Genomic DNA, 21,075 nt, shown 5'->3' on the forward strand with positions numbered 1-21,075 from the left:
TACATGAGCTGGTGGGCAACTCTCCAGGAAGCTCAGTCCCTATGCTCCTGCACAAGGAGTTGTGTTATTCACCACAATTCATTTGTGTTTGTTCACCAACTTGCTTACGCCTGTTATACTTGTTATTTTAATGACCTAATCTAATTCAGTAATGCATAAACTGGTGAATTATGGGTGTGGAAAGAAGAAGAGTTGTTTCTATGAAAACCAAGCTAATGCTTGGGCAAGACTTTGTGAAACTGAGTTGCTATAAAGATTCCTGTCTTATTAGGTGTGCTCAAGACAACGGTCAAAAGCTAGGGGCTAAAAAAAAAAAAAAAAAAAAATCATAAAAATCTAGAAGCATTCTGCTCTCATGTTGTTTTACAAGGCTCTTTAAGCTCTCACTCTGCTTTACAGAAACCAAAACTGAACACATGGATATTGCATCATGGGTGAGGCTTATACAAGAAAGACAATGCTGAATTGTGATCAGCCAACCCTAAATCACAGGCAAGGCAGTGACTCTACACAAAATGAATGACAAATTAATGCACATGTATGTCTTTTAAACTAAAAGAAAATACTTATGTCTAATTTTCAGCAATTCTGTAGCTTGAGACATTTTCTTGATCCATGAATTTGAGGTCTTTTGCTACACATGGAACCAGAAGAGAGAAAGAGGTCTTTCCTTTATCAACGTTTAGATAGGGACACTGATGAAGATAAGTGTCTTGTGTCACAGGAGGATGCTGGGACTAGAAGACAACTGGTCTCCTGTCTAACTGGCATGGTGCCCTTTTATAGCTCAACATCAACTCCTTGGGGCTACTCACTTGCTGTTCCTGTCTCTGATAAATAACAACAGAATGCTGTTGGAATCACCTGAAGCTTTCAAATATGTGAAAATTTAAATAACATCTTTAAAATTTTATATTTCATGTAAATTTAACATTAAAATATAAATACAAAGTAAATGTTACAATCATGTACATACATTTCTATTAAAGATATAACTTTAAAGTAGAATATACTTAAATATCAAGTGTGCTATAAAGCGTGCAGTTGCCTAGAGGGGATTCCCTGGCACCAGGACAGTGAGACGATAACCACCATAATAATAATTCAAAGGCATCCCTTTTTAGATTTTTATGTGAGTCTGCCATGAAGGAGCATGAAGGCAGCCTGTGTGTCATCCTGGGAGGAGACCCAGGCCCACTGGCTCAGCCCTGGCCACTGTCCAAGCCCATTCCCCCCAGTGCCTTTACCTCCTCCTTCTGGGTGACGCTGATCCTGGTCTTGATGTAGGGGAAGGCGTGCATGGTGGTCAGGATGGTGTTCCGCCGGTACTGCTCATGCAGCTCGCCCCGAGGCCGGCCCTCCAGGGTGAAGGGGGTGGTGTACATGAACCTCCGCAGGTTGAAATTCTTCTCAAAGTAGGTTAGCCTGTCTTTCATCTCATACTCATCAAAGTAGGGCTCCACGAAAGTGATCTGTATGTAGGCCTGAGTGGGGAAAGGGAAGGGATGAGCTGGTCTGCAAACTACCACCCAGGGCGCACTTGTGGGGGGGTCCTCAGGACAGAGAGTGGCAGTACGCCCCTCTGTGCTCACAAAGCTGAGAGAACTAGGGGAGACATCAGCTGTTAGCCATCCTTCCTCTCCACCCCCGAGGAGATGAGAGACAGGACTGGAAGAAGGTGAAGGGAGGGTGAAGTCAGGTCCACAAGCTGCCCCTCCTAGCAGAGCTCATGACCCAACTGAAACTTGGTGTGAGAATTTGCAAACTGCTATTCAGAAGAAGCAAAACTTTGCTTTTCAGAACAACCATGCTTATCAGAATGGCCAAACTAAAGAAAACTGACAATACCAGGGGCTGACAAGGATAGGGAGCTGCTGGAGCTTTCATACATTGATGGTGGGAATGTACAATGGTACAGCCACCTTGCGAAACAGACTGGCAGTTTTTATACTGCTGAATTATATTCATCATATGACCCAGCAACCCCACTTTGGTGTGTGTGCCAACAGAAATGAAAACTTGTGTTTATATTAAACCCTGGGCTCAAATGTCTATAGCAGCACCATACATAATAGACAAAAAATAGGAAAAACCCAAGTGTCCCTCAAGTGAGGAATGGATAAACAAACTCTGGTACATCCATACAACAGAATACTACCCAGTAGTAAAATGGAATGAACCATGACAATATGGGTGAATCACAGATACATTGTGCTAAGTGAAAGAAGTCAGACTCAAAAGGCTGTATGAGTCCATTTATTTACTGCATGATTCTATTTATATGGCATTCTGGAAAAAACAAAACTACAAAGACAGAATATAGATTAATGACTTTCAGGGGCTAAAAACAGAGGGAGGGGATGACCACAGAGAAGCATGGGGAAATAAATATTTTGGGGTGATGGAACTTATCTCTTGATTTAAAATTTATAGAGATACACACAAAAAAGGGAGTTTTATAGCATATATTTAATTTAAAAATGTATGTACATACACATGCACCCATACCAACACACTATGAAGAAGAGCACTTATTAAGAAAGAAGGCCTTAAAAAAAAAAAAAGAAGAATGATAATGACCACAGACTCTGCAACACTCATCCACTGAAATGGACAGATAAGGTCACTGACTGTTAATAAGTACACATAAATCACTATTTAGTGTGGTGAAATCTGGTTATAATCCCGGGTATAGATTCTCATTTAAAAGTCTCACAACTTACTTTGGGCATTTTAACAGAGGGGAAAACAGCATTCTACATCAGAAATGTCACCAATAACTCTGCATGGCATGTGCTGTGCACAGCTCACCATGGGTAAACAGCCAATCTTGTCTTTCAAAGACCTCAAACATTTCCGTGTGAAGCACTTCTACTCACCACAGTTATTGCTTCAAGCCTAGATTAGGGAATGTATCTGAGGTAAGGCCTTTGAAATATGTAGAAAAAGAAACTCTGATATTTGGACACTTTCTTCCTACTGGCATCATCTTCATAATATCTTGGAGGACAGAACTGAGAGAAGAGTTTGGACTCTTCACTTTATAGGCCTGCCGGATGGCAACTGCTACTCTGTCCCCCAGGCCTTAAAAATACCTTGAACTTGCATTATGTCCAACAGCTTAGAAATCTCTCTCAGGTACATATCTGGGCTGAGCAGGCAGTTATCACTCCATGGTATAATAAAGAATATATCCGGTCTTTGTCCTTCTTTCCTAGCACAGAGCTTCAAAATCTCTTGGAATTCCCTCAGTGATAGTCACTGTTATTCTCATGAAGTAACTCATGGTGGGTCCCTAGATAGCTTCAGGATTATGGCTGGTCATCAGTAAGAACAATCTTCAGATTAAACAACTGGGACTCTGGGCCAGCCTGACTGCTGGGGTAGGAGCAGGTTGGTGACTGAGTTCAATAATGTAGTTGATGATTTAATCAAACATGCCTATGTAATGGGATCTCAATAAAAACCCTGGACAACAAGGCTCAGTGGAGCTTCCAGGTCGGTGAACACATTGATATGTCAGGAGGGCACCAGGCCTGGATTCCACAAGGAGAAGGCATGGAAGCTCTGGGATAGAACTAGTCCTTTGTGCAACCTTTATCACAAAACTATAAGCATCAGTGTAGCCCTTTTCTGAGTTCTGCAAGTCATTCTAGTGTATTATCTACTGAAAAGTGCCAAGGGAACCCACACATTTGTATTTGTCTGGTCAGAAATGCAGGCTGCTTGGGGTCCCACTTGAGGTTGGCACCTAAAGTGAGGGCAAGCTCCTGCAGGACTGAGTTTTAGCTGGCGGAGTCTGACACTAACTCTGCATTCTGAGCATCAGAATATGACCAACCTAGACAGCATATTAAAAAGCAGAGACATTACTTTGCCAACAAAGGTCCATCTAGTCAAGGCTATGGTTTTTCTAGTGATCATATATGGATGTGAGAGTTGGACTGTGAAGAAAGCTGAGCACCGAAGAATTGATGCTTTTGAACTGTGGTGTTGGAGAAGACTCTTGAGAGTCCCTTGGACTGCAAGGAGATCCAACCAGTCTATCCTAAAGGAGATCAGTCGAGGGTGTTCATTGGAAGGACTGATGCTGAAGCTGAAACTCCAATACTTTGGCCACCTCATGCAAAGAGTTGACTTGTTGGAAAAGACCCTGATGCTGGGAGGGATTAATTGAGAAGGGGACGACAGAGGATGAGATGGCTGGATGGCATCACTGACTCGATGGACATGAGTTTGAATAAACTCTGGGAGTTGGTGATGGACAGGGAGGCCTGGCATGCTGCGATTCATGGGGTCACAGAGAGTCGGACATGACTGAGTGATTGAACTGAACTGAACTGAACTGAACTGAACACCCACCTGGGGGTGAGACAGAATATACCCTCATATGTAAAGTGAGGAAACTGAAGTCCAAACCCTTTTCATCATTCCTCCAACAGCACAATGACCCTGTATGTGGCTGAAAAGAATGCCTCGACCAAATGCTGTCAGTGAGAAGTTTGTATCTTTTCAACATACTTTAAATTGAGGATTCGAAGTTTTAATAGAAGGGCAGTAAAGAAGTGATTAGAAGTACAGGATTGAGGATCACAGACCCCAAGTCTGAATACTGGCTTTGCCACTTGCATGATCTTGGAAGTTGCTTACCTATTCTAGACCTTACTTTTCTCATCTGTAAAATGGGAATAACAATGTTTACATCAAGGAGCTGTAGGAGGATGAAACGCAATGGTGTATGTAAAGGGTTTAATGCAGTGTCAGGCATACAGCTGGTCTTTAATAAATGGTGGCTCCTATTATGATCCCTGCCATCGAGTATGGTTTAAGACTTAACCGTTAAACCATAAACAACAAAAAAAATTTGGTTGCATTGAAATGACGTGGAGTCCAGACAGAGGAGGTCATCTTATGTTTTGGGAGAAGAACAAAGGGAATCAGAGCCTGATGGCTATTTTTTGCAATATTCCCATACCTTGTTAGGGTCCAACTTGGTTTTGTCCACAGGAGCAGAGTCTTTTATCACTTCCACAAATTCTGCACCAAAACATTGACTATAAAATGCCTAGGCAAGAGAAACCAACAGATTATAAAGGTTATTTTAACATGCTGCAACTCTTTGTCTCTAGAAGCGGAATAAGTTTGGAACAAGTGTATGGTAGAATGTGCTCTCTGCATTATTTAATGTCCTTCCGAGCTAATGAGGCAAGTTCAGCATTTCCTGAGACAAAAATAAAAATAAAATGAAGTCCAGCATTTGCAAACTGATCTATATGTCCATATAAAATGTATGCTTGACATCTAATTCAACAGCATCATCTATTTCCAGAAGATGCTCCAGGGTATAGAACTATTTACTTCTCGCCTTTTGTACCCTAGGAACTTGGAGGTCACGAGGCTTCCCATAATGTGACAAACCACAGCGCACAGGAAGATAAAATATACGCTTCTAGTTCTAAATTGGGGAAACATATTAAGAAACCAAGTGGCCTGGGGTCAATTGCTAGTTCCTCTCATGAGCTGAAAAACTTTGCGCGAGTTACCCATTCACTTTGAACCATGGCTTCGTTGGGTCAAGTAAGGATTAAAGTTTCTTGTCTCATTTGGCATGGATGGATAGTATCAATATAAGGAGCAATTTGACAACAAAAATGTTTTAAGTTTGACAGTCATGAAAGGACATAAATTCAAAGCAACAGCAAGAAAGCAAAAAGTGAATTTCCAGTTAATTGTCATCAGCATTTCAGGGGACCTCTATTCAGCTTGAGATGATTTTGCTTGGGGGCACCCCATGACTCTCCTCCTGAGTTCTTAATGCCTGGCCCTTCCCATGTCTGTTTCTTTCTTTCTCACTCTTCTCTAGGTTGTTTCTCCCTTTCCTCCAGCTTTTCCTCCAAGAACATGCTGCTCTCTTCTGTTACATTCTGGATCAAATGTAAACAGCAGGTTGGACTGCCAGAACATGGGAGTGGGTGCTGACTCTGATTATCCAGAGAGGGGTGCTCCTTGGATCAAGAGGAAGAGTTCACTGTGCCCAAGACACAGTAGGCCTACGGTCGAACATCTCCCAGTCATAAGCCAGAAGTGTTGCCTGGTAACACCAAAAAGATAACCACAGAATTTTCTAGGGAAATTTGATAATTTCGCCAGATGACTTTAAAGTCAAGATGATAAACTCCAAGCTGAAAAACTATTACTGAAATTTGGAAAGGTTTACAAGAAAGCACATGACATTGATTTGGATATTCTTGGAAAAATATTCACCATATAAATTTACAAACTTTGAAAAGTACGGGGCTTCCCAGGTGGCACTAGTGGTAAAGAACCTGCCTCCCAATGCGAGAGACATAAGAGACTCGCGTTTGATCCCTGGGTTAGGAAGATCCACTGGAGGAGGCTATACACTCCAGTATTCTTGCCTGGAGAATCCCACGGACAGAGGAGCCTGGTGGGCTACAGTCCAAGGAGTCGCAAAGAGACGTGACTGAAGAGTTAGCATGCACACAGGCATCCTTCCCTTGCTTTATCTCATGATTTCACCTAATATCTTGCTTTTACACAGGCAATGTGGGAAATTTTATATATGGATCAATGATGAATGTATGACTCTTAGTTTTGTTGTAATGACCCACTACAACTTGCTTTTTGTAAGGTATACAATGTTAATCGCCCAGAATCACTTGTCTTACCTCTAGTCTGTGAGAGATCTCAGGAAGCTTGGTAATTGCAGGCTCTTTGTAAACGAATTCCTTCTCATCCAAATCCCCAAATTTGGATCCATAGAAACCAACTCGGAAGTAGGTTCCAAACATCCTCTTATGACCCTGATGGACAAAATAAGAAAACCTCTCCTTAGTTTTGTAATTCATGAGGATCCATTGGGTTGCTCAAGGGCAGGAGTCTTTTATTGTTGGGTTACAAGACATTTTATTCCTATGGCAAATACTAACAATTCACACCTATAAAAAAATTAATGTTTATAGAACAAACTTGGGAAATAGTAGCAAAAAAAAAAAAAAAAAACCCATGAAAGAGTTCTAGGATTTCTTTAAGTGAATTTAAGAGATTTTCACATTCCTCATTGCAAAGTAATTCAACTGCCTTCTTTCAAAGTTTAAATTACAGTCCTCTATTTCCAGCCCTTTTCCATTTGATAGGAGAGAGCTACAGTACTGATGTCCATAAGGTCAATCACTCCCTAGAGAGGAAGGAGGGCTAAGCATCTCTGAGACAGAGCCACCTGCTATCAGATTATAGGACTTGTTAGTCAGGATCTTCAGCTACCTTGCTAATGATGCTGTCAAAGGCCTTCTGCAGCTTTTCATGGGTGGAGGTCAGCTTCCGGAAGTCTCGATGAGCTTCCAGGATGGGGATGACCAGCTTGTAGACCTCATTAACCGTCTCGTACAGTCCTCCCTTGGAAAGAGGAGGAAAAAAATCAAAGAGAATTTAATCCACTGGGCACTAGGGAATGGATTTATTATTGGCACCACAATATCTTACAGGGCAGGAATAAACTCTGAGTGTCTTTGGGATGGTTGTAGCATTCAAACTGAACTAGACACATGCTAAATTGTCCTATCTGATAATGTTAAGTTGGAAAGAGGGGTTTCCTGGGGAAAAAAATAGGACAGGAGACTGGCAGCAGGAATGAAGAACAATTCAGGAAGGCAATCTTGGGCATCATATAGCCAGATGGGGGTCCTCATACAGCCAGATGTTCACTGAATGCCTGAAAAGACTTAGGAGTCTAACTAGATGGTTTTCTTGAATTTCAGGAAAAACAAAGTATCCTGGATGTTATTTGGATTCTGAAAGGGAAAGCTGGAAAAACAGAATATAATTAAAACAAAAATTAAAATACATAGGTTGTAGGGTGGAAACTTGGAAATGAAAAGTAGGGAAGAATGAAAAATATTAGGATGAAAACAAATTGGATCAGCTAAATTGAGTGAAGTAATATTTATTTGGCTTAAAATTTGAGGGAGTAGGGAAATTATGAAAATGAACAACAGATTTTCTTTCCTGACCTGAAACTCAGTAACTTTATCTATACATTTTTTTCCTTTAATTTGGAGTATTTAGACCCAGACTGGGCTTCCCAGGTAGCTCAGTGGTGAAGAATAATCTGCAATGCAGGAGACATAGATTCAATCCCTGGGTCGGGAAGATCCGTTGGAAGAGGAAATGGCAATCCACTCCAATATTCTTGCCTGGGAAATCCCATGGACAGCAGAGCCTGGAAGGCTACAGTCCATGGGGTCTCAAAAGAGTTGGACATGACTGAACAATAACAACAGACCCAGATTAGGTTAGTGAGGGGAGTGTCTGTAGTTTCTACTCCTACATTTCTCTGAGCTGTCCGTGGCCTGTGACAATCCTGAGGATTACTCAGCTGTCAGGAAAGCTCTATTTCTTTTCTCTTTTCCTAGAGGCTCCACCCCAGGAGCTCTCTCAAGGAGAGTAAATGAGAGAATGAGAACATGCCTTGTGATTTATTGTGTAAGCCTGGGCAAGCCATTTCACCTTGCTGTGGCTTAGTTTCCACCTCTATTAAATGGAAATAATACTGTGAAACTGCTGCCCAGCTAATGAGCATGTAGTGAAAGCCAGAACACTGCAGTGATGAAAGGCTTTCTCACCTCCCTGAGAGCTGAGCCAATTTACACACATCAAAGTCCTCCGACCCCTCCCCGGCCCTGTGCATCTCTGCACGTGGTGTCGTCAAGAAGAGGAACTCACTGGCTGGGCACTAAAACCCACACTCAGGGCACCAGCACTGAAGTTCAGGCTGACTGGGGCGGCCCAGAGGGTGGGGTGTACTGACCGTGCTGAAGAGCTCGGCCGCCTGCTCCAGTAGGCCCACCAGGCCGCTCTCCGTGAAGTACCGGCCGGAGCACACCCCATCCTCATCAGGCGACAGGGTGTCATCAGAGACGGCAGACTCCTCCAGCACGTTGGAAGAAATATTCTGTAAGAGAATTCAGGATGAGCCTGGAGAGTTGGGGAACCTGGCTAACAAGGCACCACAGGAGTCCACAGTAGGGATGAGGAAGCCGTCACTCCAACAGCCTCATCTTGTGTGACTGTAAAAGGTCTGTAATGCCATCTAGAACAGCCTCTGGCTGCCACTCATTTTGAAAGAACACATTGAACCACTGGCCTTCAAAACTCAAGATGTTCTTTTCTTTTTAACCATTGGCAGATACAGAAAGGACACTTACCTCACCATAACAACAGCTGAGTTGCTTTAGAGAAAGGACCCTAAGGGACATTCAGCAGGGATTGTGGTTTTTAAAATTAACTTTTAAAAAAGTTAATTAGACTTCCTGTTTCACCAGCTGAGTGAAACTCAGTACTTGCTACTACTGACTTGGCTTGTAGGTGAACAGTCATAACATCACATGACAATTGCAAATGAGAAGGCTTTCTTTGTGGGAATCTTTACGACAATGCAGCAGTTACTGGTTTTTTTTCTCTCCCCTCAAACATTTTGTTCCTTTCTATACACTTTTCTTTTACATAAACCATAAAGCTGAAAGTCTCTCATAGAGAATGCAGTGATCAGGGCCAGGGCTAGGGTGAGTAAGGTGAAAACCCCAGGTCACAACATTTAGGGAACACTCACTCTCAGGGTTCTGTAAGATATGACCTGGAGCTTGCTGGACCCCGAAAGTGAGTGCTTCCTTAAATTTTGCACTTTACATGCCTTGCTCACCTCACCCCAGTTCTGGCTCTGGCAGGGACTCTCATACTTTTGACAGGCCAAGAATCATTTTCTTCAGTCTGTCTCACGGCTATAGAAAAAATGCACACGGAGCATTAAAAAAAAAAACCTGGAAACCTTTGTAGCTTAGGACTGGCAAACAGATAGCACATATGCTATTTCTTCATATGTCTAGACTCATAGCAGACAGAACTAATTAATTATAGTACTCTTTTTCCTGAAGCTTTTTTCAAAATTCCTCTCAGTATGGTACTCCAATCAGCCACTATCAATTGACCAGGGTTGGCTAGTGAAGTAAAATCTGTCTGCCTCTTATTGGCCTGGCTAGCATGATCGAGTGACTCATCCTGAGCATCAAGGAAGAGAGAGTTGTTCCAGTCCTGTATCTTCATATTCAACAGTATAAGGTAGTTTTGGGAATACAGGAGACTCTCAGAACCTTTTGTGACCAGTCTTTCTTTCAAACCTGGTCTTTCTACTATGATGTTTTTGAACTAGAAATAACAGAAGGTCTAAGAGCTTCTGTTGAAAAAAATCTAATGACCCAAGAAACGAATACTATTAGTATTGTATGCAGTTGTCCACATGTAGAGGAATATATTTGCAGTTATGCAGTCTTATTAGCTGTAGTCAGAAGGAAAAGATTCTGGGCAGATTTTTCTGGCTTCAGAATCAGGGAGGTAAAAACATCAGTATCTAAGAATGCAGACATATCTACATTTGTGGAATAAATACTGCACTCTGGGGCACAGAATTTCAACGATCTCAGCTCCTTGGAATTCAGTGGCCTCAGGGTTATTTTCCTCGCACAGATTTATTTATCTCCAGTTTATAATTCCTTTCCAAAAATTCAATTTTACTGGAGCAGAACAAGGTTAAAAACTAAAGCACACAGCATTTAAGAAATCAACATTGGACATCTGTTGTTAATGCTGCCCAAAATTCCTTCATCCTTCTATAAAGTAAAGCCTCCAGGGAAACCATCCATAACTCCAGGTGTGGACCTCAACTCTGGTCCAGCCAGTCATAGCATTCCGTGTCTCTGGCCACTATGATTGGCTCAGAGATGAGCGTATGACTTGGTCAGAACCAACAGATGCACTGAACTGTCTCTGCAACTTGTGGAAATAGGGCATTTCTCTATTCTCCTGGACTTGAACCTAGGGAGATATAAACAAATATTTCTCAATGAGTGTGGGAAGCCAGTGAAGAAAGAAGCTGAGCTGACATAACAGAAAGCAGAGGCTGGAAGTGATGACTACGCTGAGGTCTGATGACATTGTTTGGGCCCCTAGGTCCAGTTTGGCAGGTGCTACTCCAGACTCATCTCTCTCATGTAAGCTGATAAATTCCATTTTTACCTTAGGTCAGTCTGGGTTAGGTTTTCTGTCATGTGCAAGCACACATTTCCTGAAAGATTTGCTATGCCTCATTTGAGAGAAAGGAGACTTGGTTCACAAGCATCAACATAATTTGGTTTCTCTTCTCACCATGTTCTGTGTGTTATGAAGACTTCATTCTTCACAGTTCCTTCTGCTCCCCCTTCCCCGTCCTTGTCTTTCTGAACACTCCCTGGCCTCCAAGCTGGGTCACATGATAAATACTCACAGTTTCTTGTACCTCTTTACTACAGCAGTTATCATAATTGTAATTGAATAAGAAATGGAAGAATTAGCTATATGATGTCACTCTCTGGCTGGAATGTAAAGTTCGTGAGGACAAAATAAGTGCTCAATAAATATCACCTAAAAGAATGAATGAGTGAATAAAGATCTATGAAAAAATAGAGCTATATGCTCCCATGTAGGGATGACATGGAGTTTTTCTGTTGTTTCTAGAATAACTATTCTACTCACCTTGGTATGACTTACTATAAGCAATAGAATTCTAGGTGAAATAAGAATCGCAAGGCTTACTAAACATGAAACAATAATTAAATGCCATTAATATTTAAGTGATAAATATAAAATAAAATACAGTAAATGGGAAAAAGGCATTAAAGTTTATAAGCAATAGTTTAGTTAATGAAACAAGACAAAAGGATGATATAATTTCACATTAAGTAGTAAGCCCAAAGATTTCTGGGAACAGAAAGAGTAGTACTTATATTTTTCCTTGCTAATATCAAATGGTCAAAATAAATTTGGCAAAAAAACAAATATATCTAAAATTGGTTTTTATACCTTTCTTCACTATTATGTGATTCAAAATCAGGTGTGATATTTTTATGCTTTTTGGATAAGAATTAAATTTTTTGCTTTTTATAATGAACCTTTCTGAATTGAGAATAAAATTTATTTGCTGAGAATGAAATGACAAATATTATTGGTATTGAAGACCATAAGAAAGGATGAATTAATAATATGAGGCAATACCCAGATTGCCTGGTGAACAGTGTTCAGGAAATCAGAAACTCCTGGCTCTGCCAACAGCAGTTTTTGTCTTACTTTCTAAGCCTGGGAAAGCTACTTTGAATTATCTCCTCTTTCTGGTTCACACAGCATCACAAAACTGTGTTGAAGAGCAACAATGAGAATAAAGCCTTTTATAAAATCAGTCTTGTAAACTCAAACAGGAGCAATCCACACACTTGTAAAGTAAACGACTTTGTGAGTCTGCCCTGAAAAGGGCTCTCTTTCTGTACTATATTGTTACAGGTTTCAGGGATGGTGATTTCTACAGATTAGGCCTCTAAAAGTACTCATAAAATTTTTGTTTCCTCTAAACTGTTTAAAGTACTCAGCAAAAACAGTCCAAGTGACCACTGAGCATTGCAACCTGAACCAACTTTCAGACCTAGCAGACAATTTCCCATTGCTAACTATGGGTAATATTCAGCTTATCCTAAGACAGTATTGATTCAGCCCTTTTTTCCTTCCCAGGTCAGTTTGGTTTTTTCTCAATTTTAGACTAGAGAAGAAGATGTTAAAGAGTTGGGGAGTGTAATCAAAGGAATGGGCCCAGAGGGGAATAATTTCTCCGATATTTGGAAAAAATACTTTCACGTTTATCAGTATGCTGTGCCAATTACAAGTCTTTGAGAAAGAGTTTAAACGACCTTAGAAAAGTTGCTCTCTCAATTTAGCTGTGCAGCGGGAATAATAGTATCTTCTCTAGTTGTCTGTTTCACTGGTTTACAGAGAAGGTCAAATGAAATCATGGATGTGAAAGTGTTTGGGAATGTCAAAATGCCTATCAAATCTATATTTACTGTAAATAATAATTAAAAAAAAAACAAACCTAAGACAGTAAAGCAATTAGAAAAGGCAAATATAATACACTAAAGCAGGTCTTCTCAACCATGGCAATATTGATATTTGGGGGCCAGATAATCTTTTTGTGGTGGGAGTTGTCCTATGCATTGTAGGGTGTTTAGCAGCATCCCTGGCTTACACCTATTAAATGCCACTAGTACCTACCCTCCCACCCTAAGATGTAACAACCAAAAATATTTTCAGAGATTGGCAAATGCCCCCAGATGAGAGCCACTGCACCAAAGGAAAAGGCGAACTTGCCCCCACCTGAAAGCTGACGCTGCCCACGGGCAGGTAGCTGTGGTCCTCCAACATGCTCAGATACTCGGCCACCAAAGCAGCCGCGTGCACCAGGCACATGGCGGCCTCCGTGTAGCACTTCCTCTTGGTGTGTTTCTCTGCCATGTTCTGGAGCCAGGTCAGCCGCAGATCAGGAGATGCCTGGTAACTCTTGGCAATTCTGAAGATGGGTTTAGAAAGTTCCAAAGACAACTGGTTAGCGATACTGTTTTTCTATTGGATATGGACACTTTTTTTCCCCTTGAGAGTTCTGCCTACATGTTCAGAAAATTAGAGAAAAGGCAAAGATGTCTCAGCCCAACTGTTTTTATTTCATGTCTAGGGTATGTAGGACCCTAAGAATGCTATCATTTAGTTAAAGATTTATGGGGGAAGAAAAGACCTGATTAAAATATGTCTATTTGAATGCAGCACTAGTAATTTTTCTTCCTTTACTTTCCTTTATCTCAAAATAATAACAGAAGACGAAAAGTACTACCCTTCTTATAGCATCATGTCATAACAATTTTGTCCTTGTAAGTAGTTCCTCCTAAAACAAGGATTATAAAGCAAAAATTTAAACTACAGAATAAAATATGATTTCTAAATGAAACTTACATGCATGTCTGAATGTAAGTGGAAAAAATTTCAGATATAATTCATATAAGAGTTGATAGTTCTTTTCTCTCATTCTATGGTAAGTAGAAAATAATGTTAAAAATATATGCCTCCCTTTAAATCAGGGAACTCTTTCTGAAAACGTGTACATGAATCAACACCCTCCAAATGATGATTTTCTACCAATTTCTAAGTACAGTTCTGGCTGTCAGCCAAATCAGTGTACCCATATTTCCTGTGATAATTATATTCACGAAAACTCCATAGTGGCAAACCCTAGATCTTTAAGTAACACACTTTTGATTTCATCAGAAAAGTTCACCTGTACATGAGATCCATAAGCATTTCAGGATCTTCCTGAAATTCCCTCATTTTCACTGTGTCATATAAGATGCTATTCAGATTACAGAGAAGTTCTTCCACCTGGAAGAAAAAAAAGCATATACCCCAAAAAACCTTAGCATTGTAGTCCATGGTAACAAAAAGTTAGGATTGCACCGAGAGTCCAAGGGGCAGTCATGAGCAGGCTTTGCTAAGATAGGGGAGATCACAGGTGGAGGGAAGTCTAGACTGGATCCTCTTTGACCTTCACCTTTGCAGGTCCAGGCACTGTCAAGGCCTATACATGAGTTGGCCTTTGACATCCATGTATTAGTCCTGAATCCTTATACTATCTTCCCTCTCCAGTACTTTTTTGGTTAAATTAGTTTCAGTTCTTTGTAACATATAAACCCTCAACTGTACTCTGGACATCAGGGCTTTTTATAACAAGTAGGAGGGAGCTTAGGACCTCAGCTTAGGTTCCATATAATGCATATGACAATATTTTACATAATTATCTGTACATTATGACATAACTATATTTCATAAAAGTTATATATAAAATATATGTTATATATCTTATACACATACATATATATGCACATATATATATGTATGTTTGTGTATATATACATATGTATGTATGTATACACACACACAGAGGTTTAAAACTGGCTGATCCCAGACACACATATGAGACAAAGCATGCTCTTCGGTCTACCTGCATGGGAAAAGGAGTGGTCTGCATGGCTGTGTCCTCTTCTGCATAGGCCAGAATTGTCCTCAAGGATCTTCTCAGGTACTCCTCATTAAAGTCTTGTGCTTTTCCCACCAAAGATGCCAGAGACATGGTTACTTGCATCTTTACTCTTGCAAAGTTCTAAGTCAGGGAAAAAATGGTGGAACAAACAAGAGGCAGTCAGCTAGTAGATAATTGGAGGAGGTAGAGCCAGACAACAACTCTCTAGTGCTTCCTTTACCCAAGCTCAATCATTTCCTTTTTTCCCAATGAAATGTGAGCCGTACTTTGCTCATGATTCATATTGTTGTTTAAATGGTTTAAATGTGTATTGCTCTGACATAAATCTGTCAGCTCCCTTTAAATTTTCATTGACGACTGGGCCAGCTCTGTGCAGTAACGCTGAAAGGTTCCTACACAGTTGGGTCACAGAATGTCTCCTTTTGTGCCAAGATTCCTATTTTCGGAACTTTATTTAAACTTCAAAGAGGAGCAGAATCTACATGGGCAAGATTTCTCAGATTTCTGGACTCTGGGTAGGCAGTGACTCTGTTTCTCCTTTCCTTCTAGGCCCATGGAAAAATATGGTGATTCCAAGGGGCTCCGACAAATGTCCTAAAGGTTTTTCAATAGCTACACCTAATACATTCTGAGGACCCTGCCTTTCTTCCATGGACCAAATTATCATTGAATATCAGTTGAACATGCTCATTAACATGACCACAAATGTAAACTCCAAAAGAGCATACCAAAATCTAGACCAACTAAGACTGCACCGTAATAAGGCTGAATTCCAAAGGCTACTAAGCTTCAATGAACACTTAGACATAGATGATAGTGATCATTTCAAATTCTCTTCCACAGGTCATCCTGGTACCATTCAATCGGAATGTGGAAACAAGACAAGCTCTTCCAAAGTCCAAATTCTGTTATATTTTTCACCCCCAGATGACAACCTTGAATCTACACATAGCCATTCATTTCTTACGGAAACACACTGATGGAAAGCACTGCATTCATCAGTCTTAATAACTTATTTCTAGATGGAAATTCAGAAGAAAGCTGCTATCCATCTACATGTCCAACTGTTCCCTTCACACAGGGTAGAAGTCAACTGCAATAGTGCACACTTCTCCGCCACCAGTGCTTTGCACTGACTCTTGATTCTGGGTCCCCTTGAGCACTCACGCTGGTGGCTCCAAAGCTGAACCTCATGAGGAGGTAGAGCGTGGCGCAGGCCTGGCTGCGGGTGACGTCCATGCTGCTGCTGCAGTGGTGCAGAACTCGCTGACACAAGTCTGCACACTGCTCCACTTCCTCCTCAAACAACAAGTCGCCAAACTAGGAGAGACACAGCGGCATTAGACATCACTTGGCACACTCATACCCCTTCTGGACCAGATGCCTGTCGAGATATGTAAATGTCTGCTTGGACAAGCAAAAAGCCCAGAAGAGTTAATGCACTGCTCCATAAAGATAGTGAGTTACCTGAGTCAGAAGATGAACTAAAGCAATGGAGTTGACTTGATCTAATTAGGAACTGTTTACTAAGATCAAGGCTACATAATTATCTGCATGGTTAGCCAGGCTGCATTCCCTGGTGAAGTCACAGCTCTGAAGGAATTATCCCATGTTTCCCTGGAAATTATTGGTGACTAAGAGCAAATGATCCCGACACGTGAGAGAAGAGACAGTCCACTTTATTTTGGCTGTGCCTCATGTCTTGTAGGATCTTAGTTTCCCAACCAGGGATTGAAATACTGAAAATGCAGAGTCTTAACCACTGGACCACCAGGGAAGCCCCAGGAGTTCACTTTCCAAATGTAAAAGATACCAGGTAGAGGTCAACAACCAAGATTTTCAATAAAGGGAGGGGGCGGGTGCGGGGAGCACAGAAATCTGCAATATGTCATTTTCCTTTAGGAAAATCTATATTCTTCAGGCTATGAGAAATTTATTTCTAAACTTTCTGGCATTTTATGATGTGACATTTTGTTAAGATTCACTAATGGGAGTCACACAGAGGAACTGAATCTCATTCAGAAAAGATATTAATGAAAAAAAGGTGAAAAACAAATCAGCTCAATTGATTTCCACTCTCATGTGTTCAGTGAGTGGGCCCACATTTCTAATGTGAGAGGCACTGGTGAGTCTCACAGAATTGGTGTATCTGCTTCCTTCCTAACAAGACTTAAGACTTTTACCTCAGTGTCACTTAACACAGTGGTGGTCTGCGGGTTTTGGTGCCCCTGAAGCAAGAAATGTGAAGCTAGACTGATGAGAATATTAACTCTTAATTAAGAGTAAGAGAACAAGCATCCCATGTTTACCTTGGCAATGAGAGCACGGAGTGTCGCAAAGCAGTGAGTTAGGTATGTGGTGCTCTGATCACAGCTCAGAGAATTCACAAGGACCCTCAGCACTCCTCCCAGAAGGCTGTCTTTGCAGTCCAGAGCCGAGCTTGCCTGGGGGAAGAGAAGAACAGCATCAATGAATCCCAATGCTATGCCCATGAACTCAGAGGGGAAGACAAAAGTAGGTCCTTTTGGCAATTACACAATTATACAGTGACGCTGACATTTCATCTCTTGGTCTAGGATCTTTTTTTTTTTTTTTTTTGGTCTATGATCTTAAGGGTTTGAGAAAGTACACTACATATAGTCCATCACCAGGAGAGCTGAAGCCCTATTTCCACATGACTTTATTCCAAAACTCCCAACTGATTTGGGATTTACACCTTATTCTGGGCTGCTAACCCAAGCTATGAGGCACACCTCCCCCTCATCCTGGGTAAGCTTTTGGAAAGGTCTTTTTCCTTGTATACAAGGCACAGCTTTCCTTGTGGGCCTCCCAGGGGCTGCTTGTGGCAGTGACTTTCTAAATAGAAGCTTATTTATCACCTGCAGCAGGACTAATACCACCAATGTCAATAACAATTTCCAACTGTCTTTGAAAACTGCAAGTACATTTTGAGCACAAATGTTAAGAAGACAGCAATCAAAGCAGTATTATATAAAGATATAATCAATGTGATGCCAAGTATTTGATACCAAGTAGTTACCAAAGATACCATATACTTTTTGTCTTTATTTTTATACAATAATTACATTTTAAGAGACAAAAGTTGGATTACTAAGGTTCAACTGTGTTTTGACGATATTTCTTTTTCTAGCCCTAGAAACAATACTGGATCCATTCTAATAAATGATTTTTCATTGGAAACATGTAAGGACTCATTTTTGAGGTTAACTAAAAACGTTATCACTTAGATGTCTTGAGAATTTCTGGGAATATTCACTTAGAAGATGAAATTAGTGTGGTGAACTGCATTACTGTAAAGTTCACAGTGATATAGTACTTTTCTACAGCAGGACTGGCAAATTCGTGGTACAGATTATTTTTCTTCATTAACAGACATCATTAATCACACTTTGCATTCTTTTTACTTCATCCAGTCATAATCTTAGCTCCCATATAGACATCAACCGTAATTCAAATGGGGTTGACCTAGCAAAAAAACCCCGAAAACCTACCTACCACAGATATTACAGGTATTGAATTATAAGCCCAACACTCACATTATAATCTTCGCATACGCTCAAGTAGATTTAACTTTGAGGGTCAGTCTGTCAAGCACCTAACTCTTTCCAAGTGAACATCAAGTCAGTGATCCCAGAAGAATGTTGTGTTTAAGTATTTCTGGAATTTCTAAGGTGGATGCTATTGTAAATAGTTTTCACTACTGTAAATAGTCTTTCACTTCTTCTATCTGGCTTCCCTTGTGGCTCAGCTGGTAACGAATCCACCTACAATGCTAGAGACCTGGGTTTGATCCCTGGGTCAGGAAGATTCCCTGGAGAAGGAAAAGGCTATCCACTCCAGTATTCTGGCCTGGAGAATTCCAAGGACTGCACAGTACACAGGGTCACAAAGAGTCGGACGCAGCTGAATGACTCACTTTCATTGTAAATAGTAAACTTCCTGACGTCATTAAACAAAAAGCATTTTCTATCACACTTATTTTTTCACAATTTTCTATAAAGGATTCTTATTAAATTCCAGTGGACATATTCATGTTGAACAGATCAGGTGTTTGTTGTCCTCACCTGGATAATGTTTTCCTGCATATCAAGGATGATTAAATTTGCTTCTGTAGCCAGATTGCCACTGATCAAGGCTTCTTGATCTAACTCTGCCTTTGTTCTAAGAAACAAAAAGAGGTCAAATTAAAGTGCACATCAAATCTGGTCATTTCCTGATGATGGTAATCCACATGCCAAGTATAAAGGAATCTTCTGAAGAGTAAGTCTATGAGTGAAAACAAAGCAGCTGGTCACTGGCAACTAAGGAATATAGGTACCTTGTGTAATTGGAGCCTGGTTAAAAGATTTTCTAGGTAGAGCCTCCAGGCCATCCTCATCCCCACTATTATGAATAATGATGACAATTATAACAATAACAAATGGGTAGAAAAGCAATTATTGGTTATTACTAGCAATTAGGCCAGCCAATCAGATTGTTGCTTAAAGCTTGAGGGTCATTCTTGCATTTCACCCATGAGAATCATCTCCCAACCTGAGCCAAGAAGCCTCTGCAACAAGCTAGAGGAAGTGAGACTGGGTTTGACGTGAATTTGGCTAATCACGATGCTGTTGGATTAGGAAAGGATGATGTTTTAGAAGTGATCAGGGAAGAGTCACTGTCTTGACTTTCCAAAGACTGCTTTGGGGTTGCACAGTCAAGTATGGGCCTTCTGTCCTTTTCCAATGGGAAGCAAGGCTGCATTCCTGTCGGGCACACCATCTAACTTCCTGCTAGATGTCAGTGGCTATTACCCCCTAGGGAACGGGAAATTACCTAGTGCTGCTTTTCTATTAGGTTCTTGTTTTAAGGAATCAGAGCATTTTATGCATTAATTCATCCATTCTCATAAATTTCAAGTGAAGCTGGAAAGAGAGATTTTGTATCTTCAAATTTAGTGGCCAGGAAAGGGAAGTGTGAAAAATTGACTTTCTCAAGATGTCCCAGTGGCTAAACTGTTGCCATAGGGGCTGGGGCATCCTGATATGAGCTCAAAAGTCTTGGGCCAAGATCATCACTTAGCTGCACTTGAGTCCCTTCATCCAATAATGGGGGCACTGCTGTTGCTTATGTACCATCAAGGACTCAGAATGGACACTTCCTATGTTTTAAATGTTTTCATGCCTAGGATAGGCACTGTTGTCCCAAGCTGCTCTATATGTTTTCCTCATTCTCCAAATGACAATATTTATGTAAAATAAGTGAAACAGAAAAGCTTCTTTTTATTAATTTACTGGTAGGTTGAGATTTAGAGCAAAGCTATTTAACAGAAACATGTCATTTTCTATTTTGCAGTAGCCACACAGGTGAAATTAATGTTAATGTATTTTATTTAACCCAATATATCAAAAATATTGCTGATGTACAATCACAATAAAATTTATTAATGAGATATTTTACATTCTTTAACCTGTGCTAAGTTCAAAATCTGACATGTATATTTTCACTTACTGTACTACCATAGCTACTGTACTAGACAGTGCAGATCTAGCATGACCTAATCTGGGTTTTTTTCCCCCAAATTTTTTAATTGTGGCAAAATACACACAACATAAAATTTACCACTTCAACCATTTTTAAGTGTACAGTTAAGTGGGCCCAAGTACACTCATATTGTGCAACCATCATCACCACTAATCTGGATTTAAAAAGCCTATCAGCTATTTCTTCGAAACAATGTTTCTCAAATCTGACTTCACAAGAATCAAATGGGGCTTTCACCACATACTGTTTTCTGGGTCCCATTGCTGGAGATCCTGCATTAACTGGCCTGGGGTACATCTGAGCACTGGGAGCTATTAAAGCTCCCCAGGCGATTTTAGTGTACAGCTGGGTTGAAAATGACTGCTCTAAAAGAAACAGAGCCAAAATAATTGAAAAGTGATCTAAAAGAAGGTGAAAGACACCACTGCTAAAATTACAAAAGTTTTCCAAACAGCTAACTTGCATGGTTACAATTTTACTATGGTTTCTCTTGTAAAAAAATCACCCATGAAGATGATCAGAAGTGAATCGTTACCTCTGGTAACACGCAGCCCGACACGTAGCTCAGGGCT

The 21,075-nt window shown here is 40.6% G+C and overlaps 1 protein-coding gene across 5 annotated transcripts in view; it reads right to left on the reverse strand.

Moving 5' to 3' along the window:
• The window catches only part of DOCK8 (dedicator of cytokinesis 8), a 223,141-nt gene that overhangs the window by 16,363 nt on the left and 185,703 nt on the right, over positions 1–21,075 (reverse strand). For all 5 annotated transcript variants that reach the window (XR_009691133.1, XM_061132657.1, XM_061132660.1 and 2 more), the window contains 11 exons: positions 19,045–19,141; positions 17,269–17,403; positions 16,127–16,279; positions 14,921–15,079; positions 14,201–14,301; positions 13,249–13,441; positions 8,828–8,971; positions 7,285–7,416; positions 6,690–6,824; positions 4,976–5,065; positions 1,248–1,484 (listed from right to left, as the gene is read on the reverse strand). Coding sequence is in view for 4 of the 5 variants with exons in the window: in XM_061132657.1 (XP_060988640.1) it covers positions 1,248–1,484; positions 4,976–5,065; positions 6,690–6,824; positions 7,285–7,416; positions 8,828–8,971; positions 13,249–13,441; positions 14,201–14,301; positions 14,921–15,079; positions 16,127–16,279; positions 17,269–17,403; positions 19,045–19,141 (1,576 nt within the window). In the remaining variant the exon portion in view is untranslated. The remainder of the gene's footprint in view (positions 1–1,247; positions 1,485–4,975; positions 5,066–6,689; positions 6,825–7,284; positions 7,417–8,827; positions 8,972–13,248; positions 13,442–14,200; positions 14,302–14,920; positions 15,080–16,126; positions 16,280–17,268; positions 17,404–19,044; positions 19,142–21,075) is intronic.

Source organism: Dama dama, chromosome 29, assembly GCF_033118175.1.
Source record: "Dama dama isolate Ldn47 chromosome 29, ASM3311817v1, whole genome shotgun sequence".
NCBI lineage: Eukaryota > Metazoa > Chordata > Mammalia > Artiodactyla > Cervidae > Dama > Dama dama.